Source organism: Vanessa atalanta, chromosome 30 (assembly GCF_905147765.1).
Source record: "Vanessa atalanta chromosome 30, ilVanAtal1.2, whole genome shotgun sequence".
NCBI lineage: Eukaryota > Metazoa > Arthropoda > Insecta > Lepidoptera > Nymphalidae > Vanessa > Vanessa atalanta.
In genome coordinates, this window is record NC_061900.1 from 1,061,603 (window position 1) to 1,075,260 (window position 13,658).

Genomic DNA, 13,658 nt, shown 5'->3' on the forward strand with positions numbered 1-13,658 from the left:
TTACTTTGACTGCCTTAGTCTCGTGGCTAAATATAAGGCCGCAGATCATGAGGTTCTGGGACCAAACCCGAGGTTGAGCCGATAAAAAAAACAGGATATTTCTTTATATTAAAAACAGCCTGGAGTCTGGAATTTGAAAGTACGTTGACTCTCGAGACTCGAAAAGCACGAAAAGCCGTTAGTCCTGCTCCTGAATCCTTTCCGATCTTGTCGGATTTTCCGTCCCATCTGATTACAAGACTGAGGTTATAGACGATACACCCGTGTGGCTCCGTCAGGACAACACTCACACCGAAATATATATGTGTGTGTGAAGCGCGATACATCTCTCAAATTAAATAAGAAAATAATCCTTCTAATTTTAAAACTTCTTTTTACGTTATATCTTTCAACCGACTTAAAAAAGGGTGATTTTATGTTCAACGTGTATGTTTGTATCGTGTATTTACTGATTAGTCGAAAACAGATTAATTGAAACAATGCCAGGAGACGTAGACTGTGCCAACCATTATATAAGAGGCAAATAAGTTGACAGATATCTGAATAATCAATGATATTCAGTATGAAAAATGTCATCAATAAAATTAAATAATTAATCATTACACAGTATAAAACAAACTAGCTTACCGCTGTCTGTTCCTATATATGCTTAGATCTTTAAAATTACGCAACGGATTTTGATGCAGTTTTTATTAATAGATAGATTGATTCAAGAGAAAGGTTTATATGTATAATACATGCACAATATAGTAGAAAAACACTGATAATTTTAGAGGTTTCTGAAGTGATGTCGTAAATAAACACATTCCTTGCGCTTACATTGCAAACGCTGGCTGAACCCTACGAGATAGATCAAAATAATGTACTACAGTGTTGTACACCTTAAAAAGGTCTTCAAAAAAGTTAGCGATGGTATATGGCTCTCTCTTAGGGATAACCTACAATATCCATTTTTAATCCTTTACTTTTTATGAGTTAATTATTTTCGAAGCGATTTTAAGCAATACCGCATTAATACTCATACAGTTAAGTATTTTTAATACATTGTAAATTTAATATAGATCAATATGGCCCTTTACAGCGTGTAATTTAAACGAATATTTTCGAAGATATTACAGATTTAAAACGCAGGGACATAGCGGTTTGTATTGTCTGATGACAAAAAAACTGTGAACGTTGATGACACTCTGTATTATATTTATTGTCAGCATTACACCCGTGCGAAGCCGGGGCGGGTCGCTAGTTTGTATTATAAATGAAAATATTTTAAACAAGAACTGTTAGTTGTGCAGAATATAGCAGAACTAATAGAAAATAACATGGAATATCTATATCTACGGTTTGTTTTCCTTTATTCCTTTTGTCATTGATATAATGCTTAGAGGCTTATGTAACCGCCATTGTTGCGAAATCAACGCACTTTCTTAACAATTTTATAGGCACATTGTTTAACATTTCATTTGAAGGACTCAGAGCCAGACAAGTCACTTAAATAACTTCATAATTATCAATGTATTTAGTTTTGGTACAAAAAAAGTGTTATAAAGTGTTTTAAAGTAAGCAAACAGCAGCGTTACAAATTGAAACGAAGTTCTTTTACGCGATTTACAGTTTAGTGAACTGGCAGAAATCGTCACATAAGGTTGTACCCCTTTCAGGCTATTTCTCCCTATCTCTTTCTTTCTCTCTTTACACAAACACACACAGTTTTATCATTATATTAATGTCAATTTAATTTTTGTCTTTTAATTATTCTCAAACAAAGATGATTTATTTCATAGCGAAAGCAACTAGGCAAAGGCAGGCAGACTGGCTAGGGCTACTGGTTGCCACCACCCATATACAATGGCGCTGTAAGAAATACAACCCTTCAATTGCAAATGCACCACCAACCTGGACAAAGAGGTCCATTATGCCTACTGCCTGTGGTACCACTGGTGACAAGCTCGCAAACCTTACAAACTTTATCACAACAGTACTCACTAAGTATTTATTACTGTTTGACCGTCGAATAGATGAGTGTCTAGTACCTACCTAAACGGGCTACTGGCTAGCACTAACAAACATCGCCAGGTCAACTAGCTGACTAGATCCTAAAGATGCTACTCAACACTAATGCATACGAATAAGACTATTAGATACCACACATAAATTATTATAAATACACTTTATAAAACGAATTTCGAATCTTGCCATCGCGATGCAGAAATGTTAAAGATTTGACATAGCGCCATCTAGTACTCAAAGTATCAAACAACTCACGATTTTTTTTTTCAGAATACATTTTGGAAGAGTTTGTCGGCTTCTATAATTAATTATGCTACTTTAACTTCTGACTTAAAGTACGACACCACAATGAAATACGAAATTATATTCCTACCATTTTGGGTAATAAATTGTTCACACATACAACAAAACGACTCCGAAGTTTTCATAACGTACGCTGGGCACAGTGACGTTGAACGCGAAACTGTGCAACGACACAACATAGATACAGAAAAAGCACAGACAGCAACAGAAAATATCGTCACAGAAGATATTGTGTTTATACCGAATGATAAACCAGTTATTCGTAATGAAGACACAATTAAAATTGATGACGTTATAAATACTAGGAGAGTTGGAGATTTGATGCGAGATTCTGCAATTACTGGTATGTATAGGTCTGCTGTCTCAAAGCCATTGATCTTGCCCAGGATTTAGGGAACTACGGCCATGAGTCTCTATTAGAAGTAAGCGCGTTTGGTTTTACGCGCCCTACTAAGTTTTACAGAATCACCTTGCAAAGGGACGAATAACTCCGCCTTGAAAATTGTGCCATGTCTTTCACCAAGGATTTATTTGGAAAGGCATATATACACTTTATTTTTCTAAAATTCCCTGATGGCCCCGTGGCGTTACAAGGCCAGAAGGGGATATATCCCCTTCAAATATCTGCTTCAAGGCAAATGTTGAGAACCTTAAGCCTCCTTTGGGAGCAGACCTCGAGTTATGGCGATGTCGATACTGGGACTATTTTTTGTGCCTGTTTAAGTAAAATTTCTTTGTCCTACTGGCTTTTACAGTATTACCGGGCGTGAGGGATAGCTAAAAGTTGGATTTTTAAAAATTAGAGCCTTGATACTTACGCCCTATTGTACTCCAATTTACGTACATCCTGAGGATGTCTTTTATGTGATCGCACCGGCTCAGGGGACAGTCGATGGGGAGAGCTTATGCTCATAGTATTGAGATTTGACGTCACGACTGTGTGCATAACGCCACCAGTCGGGGACCTCGTGTCCACGGCGGAACAAATGTGTGTGTGTTTTCCCTACGATATCGTATCTTTGGTTCAGGACGTGCATAGGACGCCTGAGTCTGTCCGATATCACATCTACATAATCCCAGAAGCAATTATTTGTTAACGTGATTCAGAAACTAGAATTAGTCACTAGCACCATCTATTGGCCAAATTATAAATTACGTTTTTGTAGAAATTCATATTGTTTTGGTATTATTTTACAGAGAAACCGAATCAAGACATACTATTCATAACTGGAAAAAATCATGACAACAATAACGAGGACCAGAAAATGACAAGGAAGAACGCTGATAACGAATCGAATGGCAAAATTAATCCTACTAAAAGGAAATCCAAACTCGACTGCACAAACTTGGATTGCAACAGCACGGTTCGGTCAATTTGTGGGGGGAGGAAGGAGAACAGCCAGTGGAAATTTAGACTTTTCCTCAATGAATGCTACTTTAGGAAGGTCAATTGTGGATTCCAATATGCTGTAAATAGTAAGTATAGGGTTCTACGTGAAACATTTATCTTATAACATGTAACTCTATTGTATAGAACAGTTATCGTTATATATGTCTTTCTTAAACCTTCCTCACGAATCATGAGAAATTATTCAAAGGTCAAAGGATTCTTCTTCGCAGGAATGTGTTCCTACATTCCTCACATTGCTCACCTAAGCCATAATTCAGTCAAGATCAGAGAACAGAACAGACTCAATTTTATTAATAAAGTGGGTATACTTACAGTTGTATATATATATATATATATGTTTTTGAAAGAAAATATGATAATCATTGCATAGACACGAGGAGGAATTGTAAACTGTAAACTAATAACACCTAGTTGACTTGGCAAAGTTAATCCTTCCTGGGACACGGAAAACGTTTCTATAAAATTCAACAGTTATTATTAACTTGGCCTATTGAATAATGTAAATCTCATGTCAAGAAAACATTGATAAATAAGGCAAATTACTCAATACAAGAATATTTTATAATCGATTTCTAGGCAGGATATATAAAAATATAATTGTATTTTTCTGACATAGTATGTTATTAAATTGGTAGAAAAGAGTAACTACTGACTTTCTTTCTCTGATCTTCTCGGTAAAATCTACTTTCTAAGCCGTTCGTAGCTACAAAGTGCTTTTATGAGCCTACATGAACAATTTATATTTTGAGTTTGATCGTCGTACCGAAAAAAAAATTCAATACTGATGTTGTGAACGAACTCCCGATCCAAAATTTTGTAAAATAACAAATATGTGAGGTTTTGAGACAATTTTCATTCACAGGATATGAATTAGTCACAATGGATAAATGCGAAAATATAGGCGGTCACTATCCCAAGGCGCCGTATAACTACAAACCTGTGTCACTGTACAAACCAAGACAGTTACCAATAAATGAGACCAGACGTAGTTTTGTATCAAGAAGGTAAAATTAAATGGCGTTTTTTGCTATTTTTTATGACATAGGTAGTTGGGCAAGCAAATGGGTCACCAAATGGTAAGTGGTCATCACTGCCCAATAAAATTGGTACCGTAGATAATTTAAGCCATTCCTTACATCGCCAATGCGTCACCGACCTTGAGAACATAGATGTTATATCCCTTGTACCTGCTACACGGGTCACTCACCCTCCAAACCGTAACACAACGATACCAAGCATTGCTGTTTGGCGGTAGAATATCTGATAGGTAACCTACCCAGTCAGGCCTGCACAAGGCCCACTAAGTAGAAACCAAAAGTTCGAAAGAGATTTAAAGGTCTAGTAAAACATGTGTGCCCATATCGTGTATGATATCTGTAAAACTCAGTCTTACAAAATTCATTGGAACCCTGACCAGCTAGGAAAACCCCTGCCTCCGTACAGTGTTCCATTGTGTTACGGTTATACTAAGGTACTTGAACAAATGGTGTTCACGTAACTAATCTAAACACCTGTTCTTCTGGATATCATATCATACTGTTCATGATACTTCAAAAAGCAGCCTACTTAAATAAACAAACAGTACAACAATAGTAACAGCCTGTCAATTTCCCACTGCTGGGCTAAGGTCTCCTCTCCCTTTGAGGAGAAGATTTGGAGCATATTCCACCACGCTGCTCCAATGCGGGTTGGTGGTTAGATATGTGGTTTCCTCCACGAGATGAATTATAAACACAAATTAAGCACATCAAAATTAATCATCATCGGTTAAGAAGCACGCGTTCTAACCAATCTCGGCTCCAAAAAATTCTATAAAATTGTAAATAAACAATTTTGATTTTAATTTTTAGATCCATGAGCGTGGGTATAGACGGGACGCATTGTGGGCACGCATGCCCAATATCCTGTACAGAGGACTACGAGCCCCAATGTGCAATATCCAGCGCTGGCCAGAGAAAGGTCTTCTTAAACCATTGTAAATTGGATCAAAACTCTTGTATTCAAAATGTTGGTAAGTTTTTTTTTTATAAAAAAGTAGTTTTTTGTTTTTTTCTCGGTAGAATCAATATTCCAAACCGGTGATAACTTTTAATTTAATTAATCTTCTTAAATGTCTTAGATGACTTTTAAATTTTGATGTTCATTGGGCCATAAGATTTAGTTGAGCTTTGTTCAAACCTGTTAGGGTTTTAGGTACCACCCACCCACCGTAACCTCATTCTTTGTGATCTACAATGGTCTCTGGACCATTGCAGTCACACAGAAGAGACAGCGGGAACGGGAACAGACCAATCCTGCTCTTAAAAACGGTTGGGGTTTAAATAAAATAGAAGGCCGTTAATTCATGAGGGACACGGAGTGACCAAAAAAGAACCACCTAAGTACTCAACATTGTGCTTCGATTTGAAGTCAGGAAACCAGTTTAAGCAGTCATAAGGGACAATACATCATAGTACCTAATATAGGGGGCGTATTGATACAAGCTAGTTAATATTTCTTAGAGTGTCAATTTAAAGGCAGTGGTGGCAAATTGCCGTTAGATAGCCCATTTGCCAGTCTGCCTATCTATTTAAAATGAAAAAAAATATACACGCATGTTTTTCATGAAGAATATATTCAAATACACTCGGTAGGGCTTTGTTGAAGTCCGTTAGAGTAAGCACCACACTCTCTTCAGATATTCTACCGCCAAACGGCAATACTTATTGTTGTGTACCAGTTTCAAGGATATGTGAGTCGGTGTAACTACAAGCACAAAGGACAAAACATCTTAGACCCCAAGGTCGATGGCACATTAGCGATGCAGGGAATGGTTAATATTTCATACAACGCCATTGTCTTAGTGCAGTGCAATCCACTTACCACCAAGTGGCCTATTTGCTCGTCCACCTACATACACTACAAAAGAAAAAAAAACTACCCACGAGCAGGACAACATCGGCTGAGTTTTGCTAATATTTGATCTTTGATCTTCCAGCTTGGCATCGTCGACCGCTGTCTGAATGTGTCGGTGGAAAGAAGGCTGATATGAATCAAAACAGAGGATTTATATCCTGGATGCAGCGAGTCGGCATCATTGACAGAAACGGGAGACTAGTGCTGTCTTGAACTATATTATTGTGATATTCTGATGGACAAATATTCTTTACGAGCGACCCAACCAGATATTATTTCTAAAATATTTCGCATTTAAAACAATTTTGACTGTAACAAGATGTTTATTTATTTGTTACTCACGAATAATGAAATTAACTTTCTATGCAATTTCTCAATTTTCAATTTTTGATTATTTCAATTGAGCCGATATGACCCAGTGGTTAGAACGCGTGCATCTTAACCGATGATTTCGGGTTCAAACCCAGGCAGGCACCACTGAAATTTCATGTGCTTAATTTGTGTTTATAATTCATCTCGTGCTCGGCGGTGAAGGAAAACATCGTGAGGAAACCTGCATGTGTCTAATTTCAACGAAATTCTGCCACATGTGTATTCCGCCAACCCGCATTGGAGCAGCGTGGTGGAATATGCTCCAAACCTTCTCCTCAAAGGGAGAGGAGGCCTTTATCCCAGCAGTGGGACATTTACGGGCTAATGCTAATGCTAAAAAATGCAATTTCTTTCTGAAGAGATCCTCATGGTAGTTTAAAAGGGCGTAAATGTCTCTTTTCTTAAGATTGGTGCCTTGGAGTTTGAAAACTTGAAGATTTTTTTTTTTAATACTTATGTACTTATTTAAAAAAAACTCTCTTCACCTCGGACTCTAGAAAGAACTGTTTTATTATGGTATGGCCCATCCGAGGATCTCATCATATATTCAACCTTCACACAGCAATACCTTGCGGTGTATGGAACGTTTCACATACCTTCCTCCAGGAATAAGGGACGTAACACATTGGTCAATTGAGAAATGGTTAAAATTTCATACAATTCTAATATCTTTGAGAAGTGGATTATATTTACCATCAGGTGCTCAAATGACAGCCATCCTACCGAAACCATGAAACGAAATAAACGAAAAAATCATTGAAATTAAACAAATGCAACCTGCGTTTGGTTTCTTCGCTGTTGAACTCTTAATATTAATATTTATTTCGTTACAAATTAAAGACAAACCACATAGATATCAAATTCGAGACCAATATTTAGTAAAGGCATGTCGTAAATCGTCCGACCTAATAGGTTTTAAGAGGCTTTTAGCCCGAGACTAAGTCTAGACCTAAGATTAGTTAAGTGGGAAACTTCATAAATCTATATTAATAAATATTTTTTCTATAACTGAAAAAGGTGCGTGGACGTAACGTTGTTCCAACTTCATGCTGAAGACGACTAGTAATAAGTGTAACTGCTTTACTGAGCCACTAGGAACATACGTCTGTGTGCTCTGTGCTATAATTTCTTAAGAGAAATATTTTAATTAATTACATCTCTATAATTTATAAATTTTCGACATAGTTTTTACTTTTATCTTCGGATCGGCGATCTATGTGGTACTATTTCTGACTGTGCTAATATCTTTGGGCCGTGACTACTCACAGTTTTCCAAATGATAATGCCAGTCTCCTTTATCAAAAAAAAAATTAACATGGGCCCTTTTTCTCTTTTGATATGTAACTGATTTTTTTCTGGTTGGTAACTATTGACGAAGTTTTGCGAAAAAAAATTAGAGGTGTCTTAGGATTTTTCCTTCTGCCAGTGCACTCTACTGTAAACCACGAAAAAGAACTTCGTTCCAAAACAATGGGTATAAAAATAAATTTTGCATCATAAAAAAAATATTATACAAAATTCGACCACTGCGTGAAAACTTTATTACTATGAAAATATCCAAGACTTTCAGCGTCGATAGACGTTAGTTGTAACTTTAAACTTTAATCACGTGCTTCGCAGCGAAGTCTTCCTGTTTTGGATGATATAATGATTTAAAACCAAAGTTTCGAGTTTAATATATTCATTATAATTTATATACAGGATACGTCTCTTGATTTATATCTTAAACAGTAAGTCATTGAGAAATATACATTGCAATATGTAATTAACGATTTTTAAACACATTACAAAATACAATGTAATATAAGCTTAAAATTTAATACTGTAACTTTGAAACATAATAAGTCCTTTCAAATCATCAGATATTAAAAAAGGATCTGTGGAGGACTTATTAATTCATATGATTGCCCCTTATCTTGACACTATATTCAACAATTGGGTTCTCAGTGGTGTTTATCCTGACCTTATGAAATAGTACATTGAAGAACAATCCAAATATTTAAATCAGGTATTACTGCAGACCCCATTAAAAATATCTCTGTACTACCAGTAAACAGATATTCTACCGCTAAACAGTAGTACCTACTATTGTTGTGTTCCGGTTTGTAGGTTGAGTGAGCCAGTGTAACTACAGGCACAAGGGACGTAACATCATAGATCCCAAGTTTGGTGGCACATTAGGGGTGTGAGGAATTGTTAATATTTCTTATAGCGCCATTGTCTATGGGCGGTGGTCACTTAACATCAGATAGCCTATTTGCTCGTCCGCCTGCCTATATCATAAAAAATGCACTCACAAATTTAAACATTCACAATTTAAATTTCTAATAAAATAAACATTGTATAATAAGATAAGGGGTGAAGTTGTCTATTTGATACTCGTCGTGTCGTGCCGTTGTGATGTCGGTACCGCTTACCATAAACAAAAATCTACCAACTCTTGGCGAGATCTTTGAAATATTATGACTAACTCAAATGTTAGTACATTTTAACGCTGACAAGTTGCTACTCAATAAGCAATTTGGTTTTACAAGGGGTCAGTCGACAAAAAACGATCGTTGAGCTCGTTAAAAATATTATTAGAGCCTGTGAATCCTTCACAGGGTGCCTTAGGGATATTTTGTGATTTGTCTGAGGCCTTTAGTTGTGTGCAACACGAATTTCGGTCAGGGTGTTACGTGGTGATAGCATTAAATAACTACAGTCAGTCTTTGTCTTGTCTTAGTAAGATTCAGGGGGTTGATGTAAATAGAAAGAGATCTCCCGGGGCTTCAGTTACTGTAGGGACTAGACAAGATACTATTCTTGGCCCATTTCTCTTCCTCGCTATTATCGATGGAGCAAATTCCACCACGCTGCTCCAATGCGACTTGGTGGAACACACATATGGCGGAATTTCGTTGAAATTGGACACATGCACATCCTCACGATGTTTTTTCTCACCGACAAGCACGAGATGAATTATAAACACAAATTTAGCACATGAAAATACAGTGGTGTCTGCCTGGGTTTGAACTCGAAATCGTCGGTTAAGACGCACGCGTTCTAACCACTGGGACATCTCGGTCTCTATATATAAAAAAATATTATTCAGTTAATTTATTAGTTTTCTTTTATTATAAATGACTTCCAAACATCTCAAGACGCCATTTTTTTTTTCAAACCTAACAATGATTAGACGTTTTAACGTCGAAGCCATATCTGTTAGTCGATTTTAAATGTATGTTAATCCAGTAATAACTCCGAAACCCTCGTTTTCCTTGAGTACCCTATAATAAGATAACAGTGTTCTTGGAATCATGAATATTCATAAAACCTTTGAATAATTAATTACGTTCCGTCTTCTAAAAAATCAAAAGGAAGAAAAATCTACAGGAAGTTTATTTTTAATTTCTCTTTTCGATGTTTTAAACGAGCTATTGTTTCGGAATCTGCTAGCCGCCGAGTTTGAGGGGGTCCGTATAATATTTTGAAATTTATAATCTCCTGGTACTAGTGTTCTTGTATATTGTAATTGTTATTTAATATTTAACTAACCATCATGAAACATATAAACATATAATATTATACATTATTTAAATATACATATATCATTACAAATTATAAAACAAAATCGCTTACAACTATCTGTCCCTATGTACGCTTAGATCTTTAAAATTACACAACGGATTTTGATGCGGCTTCTTTAAATAGATAGATTGATTAAAGAGGAAGGTTTATATATAACATTTTAAATTAACATGGTTACTACTATCAGTATTTAAAACGGGATATTTATATATATATATTTTTTTGCATTGGTTGGCGGACGTGCATATGCGCCACCAACCTTGGGAACTAAGATGTTGTGTGCTTGTGCCTTCATTTACATACATACAGAAAATCCTACTGACATTATAAATCTGTAAGTTTGTCGCAAAATTAAATACGATTGTTACCAGTATTATTATCACTCTGTGATTTGTTCATTTTTAAATAGGAACTGCGTAGTTTCTTTGATCTCAAGAAATAAATCATATCTTTGCAATAAATTAACTGTTTTGTAAAAAATGTGGCGGTCACGTGTTTTAATTAATAATTGAATTGTAATGTTATTTTTGTTATCATTTAATTTTGTGTACAAATAAAGGTTTTATGAATTAAAAAAAAGGACAAAGATCGCTATAAAACTCCAGTTACCTAGGTGGTCGATAAAACGTAGTATGCCTGATTAAGGGTCAAAAGTAGAGGCGCGTCTTAGTAACAGAACACATCTATAGCTTGAGTGTTCAACGACATTAAAATATATTAAATGTCAAAGTTAAAATCGGTATCCATTACTAACGTATGTACAGTCAGGGTAAGAAAACGTTCATCAAATTAAGATCTATTTTCGTGTGCTCAGTATGAGCGACAACCTGCTTCACCGATTGAGTATGGCATATGAAATATATGTCATTATAAGTCTCGTCTAGCAAAGAGTATAATAAAAGCTATAATAATGCTTTAGATTCAAAGGTACTAAGAGTTTACGGCTTGATAAAGGAATGAATTTGAAAACTGACGAAGGTTTTCTTACTCTGACCGTACATTCGTTAGATGTACGAGTATCTATTAAGCTCCCTTTGATCTGTTTGTTCTAAATGCATTTATATTAATTGCTCAGCGTGTTGTTATTTATCTGTGCGTGTCAATTTATATTTTATTCGTTAGTATATTAGTGTACGAAATTAAGAGTTTATTTTAGTTGATAAGTTGAATAAATGCCAAGAGTTAAAGACCGATCGACGGGACACCGTTAATGTACTATGTGCATATATATATGTGCATATAATAAAATTGGAGTGTCTGTTTGTAATATTAAAATAACTGCTTCTTACTAAATACATATCTATGTATACACGGTACATGTATATGTACTTTGTTCCGGCTAATCTCTGGAACTACTTTTGAAGGGACTTTCACTGGTTGAAAGCTGATGTTATAAGCAGTAACTTAGGCTACAATCACTTTTTTGTTAAATCAAACTCGCACGAAGTCGCGGGCACAGCTGGTTGAATTATATAATTGTACAAGCTAATCCGTCCCTTCACACAGTTACAATAAGGTCTATATTCAATTTTTAAATTAAACAAATATCAAAAGAAAATTCTTGTTTTTTTTTCAGCTAGGAAAAGTGAAATTCTCGACTTTTCTCTACTACAATATATCATTGTAATGTTCTATTAACAAAATAAATTTACATTTAATAAATTTATCACATAAATATAAAATAATAATTAATTACTAACGAAATAATTTAATCAATTTCTGGTTTGCTAAAATTATTACAAAAACAGTTTAACAATGATACGCCTCACCGTGTGTCGCCGAACGTCATATGCCACCTGACAGGTTGACGTATGACGTTCGGAAAGTTACACTAATTCTCCTTATCGTACATATAAACCTTCGCCTTAAATCACTGTGATTTTTTCATTAAGAAAAAAATTAAATATTCTCGAATTCAATACTTAATCATGACCAAGAATCGAACCAGCGACCGCAGTAGCTCTGAATGTTGCCGACGTCAATTACAACGCCCATTCCGAGCAGAAAACGGGGTGTTCCGTATAAATTATTTGAGATATTCCGTATAAGGGCTATAAATTTCAAAGTACATTAGTAATGTCAAACGCAAAAATTTCATTTTAAATATATGATCCAGTAGGGGTATTCTGTAAGAATGAACTCGAATCTCACCGCAGTGTAAACTCAGAATTACGCGATATTGACTTTTACTAAAATGTATTAATATCTTCGAAAAGTAAAGGGCCATATTGATCTATATTAAATGCACAATGTATTTAAGATTCTTAATTGGATAAGGATTAATGCTGTATTGCTTAAAATCGCTCCGAAAATAAGCCAATATTTCTCATAAAAACAAATAAAAATTTGTTTTTGTGGGTTGTCCCTAAGAGATAGACATATACCAGCGCGGACGTTTTTGAAGACCTTTTTAAGGTGTACAATACTGTAGTACATTATTTTAATCTATCTCGGGTTCAACCAGCGTTGCAATATAAGCGCAAAAAAATGTGTTTATATGCGACATCACTTTAGAAACCTCTAAAATTATCAGTGTTTCTCTACTATATTGTACATGTATTATACATAAACCTTCCTCTCGAATCACTCTATCTATTGAAAAAACTGCATCAAAATCCGTTGCGTATTTTTAAATATTTAAGCATACACAGGAACAGATAGACAGCGGTAAGCGACTTTGTTTTATACTATGTAATGATATAGCAACGGAATATACAGTACACGCACACGAGACAGCAGAGAGGGGACGGAGAGACGTCACGGCATGAGAGAGCGTCGTGACGTTTGACGGCACGACACACGAGTCGGTCACACCGCGACAACAGATGTTTCACGTCAATACACGTTGCCGTCTCAGGAGGCCCGACAGCTGTGAAAACTCAAATGTAATTAGTCACATTTTTAATTTAGAGATCTGTTCCTCCCCGCGGAGTTTCAATTGCTCGGCAAATGTCGTAATTTTTAATTAAGACTTGATTACAGGGCTGTTGTCTACGCTTTGATTAGTTTATTTGAACAAATTGTCTAGTAAAAAGGGTAATGTACATTGTTTTACTTAAATTATATCAATTTTATCTTAAGCTAACATATAATCTAACGT

The 13,658-nt window shown here is 35.6% G+C and overlaps 1 protein-coding gene across 1 annotated transcript; it reads left to right on the forward strand.

Annotated features, from left to right (window-relative positions):
* Nucleotides 1-2,355: 2,355 nt before the first annotated feature.
* On the forward strand, nt 2,356-6,829 carry LOC125075380. Its single transcript, XM_047687121.1, has 5 exons — nt 2,356-2,653; nt 3,508-3,786; nt 4,584-4,725; nt 5,572-5,732; nt 6,699-6,829. Exons 1-5 carry the CDS (start codon nt 2,356-2,358, stop codon nt 6,827-6,829), a joined length of 1,011 nt encoding a protein of 336 aa, XP_047543077.1.
* Nucleotides 6,830-13,658: the final 6,829 nt, after the last annotated feature.

Bases quoted from the DNA above. Each gene is read 5' to 3' on its own strand.
- LOC125075380 (XM_047687121.1), top strand. From the start codon at position 2,356: ATGAAATACGAAATTATATTCCTACCATTTTGGGTAATAAATTGTTCA. The intron at 2,654-3,507 runs GTATGTATAGGT...ATTATTTTACAG, and splicing joins GCGAGATTCTGCAATTACTG to AGAAACCGAATCAAGACATA. The intron at 5,733-6,698 runs GTAAGTTTTTTT...TTGATCTTCCAG, and splicing joins CTCTTGTATTCAAAATGTTG to CTTGGCATCGTCGACCGCTG.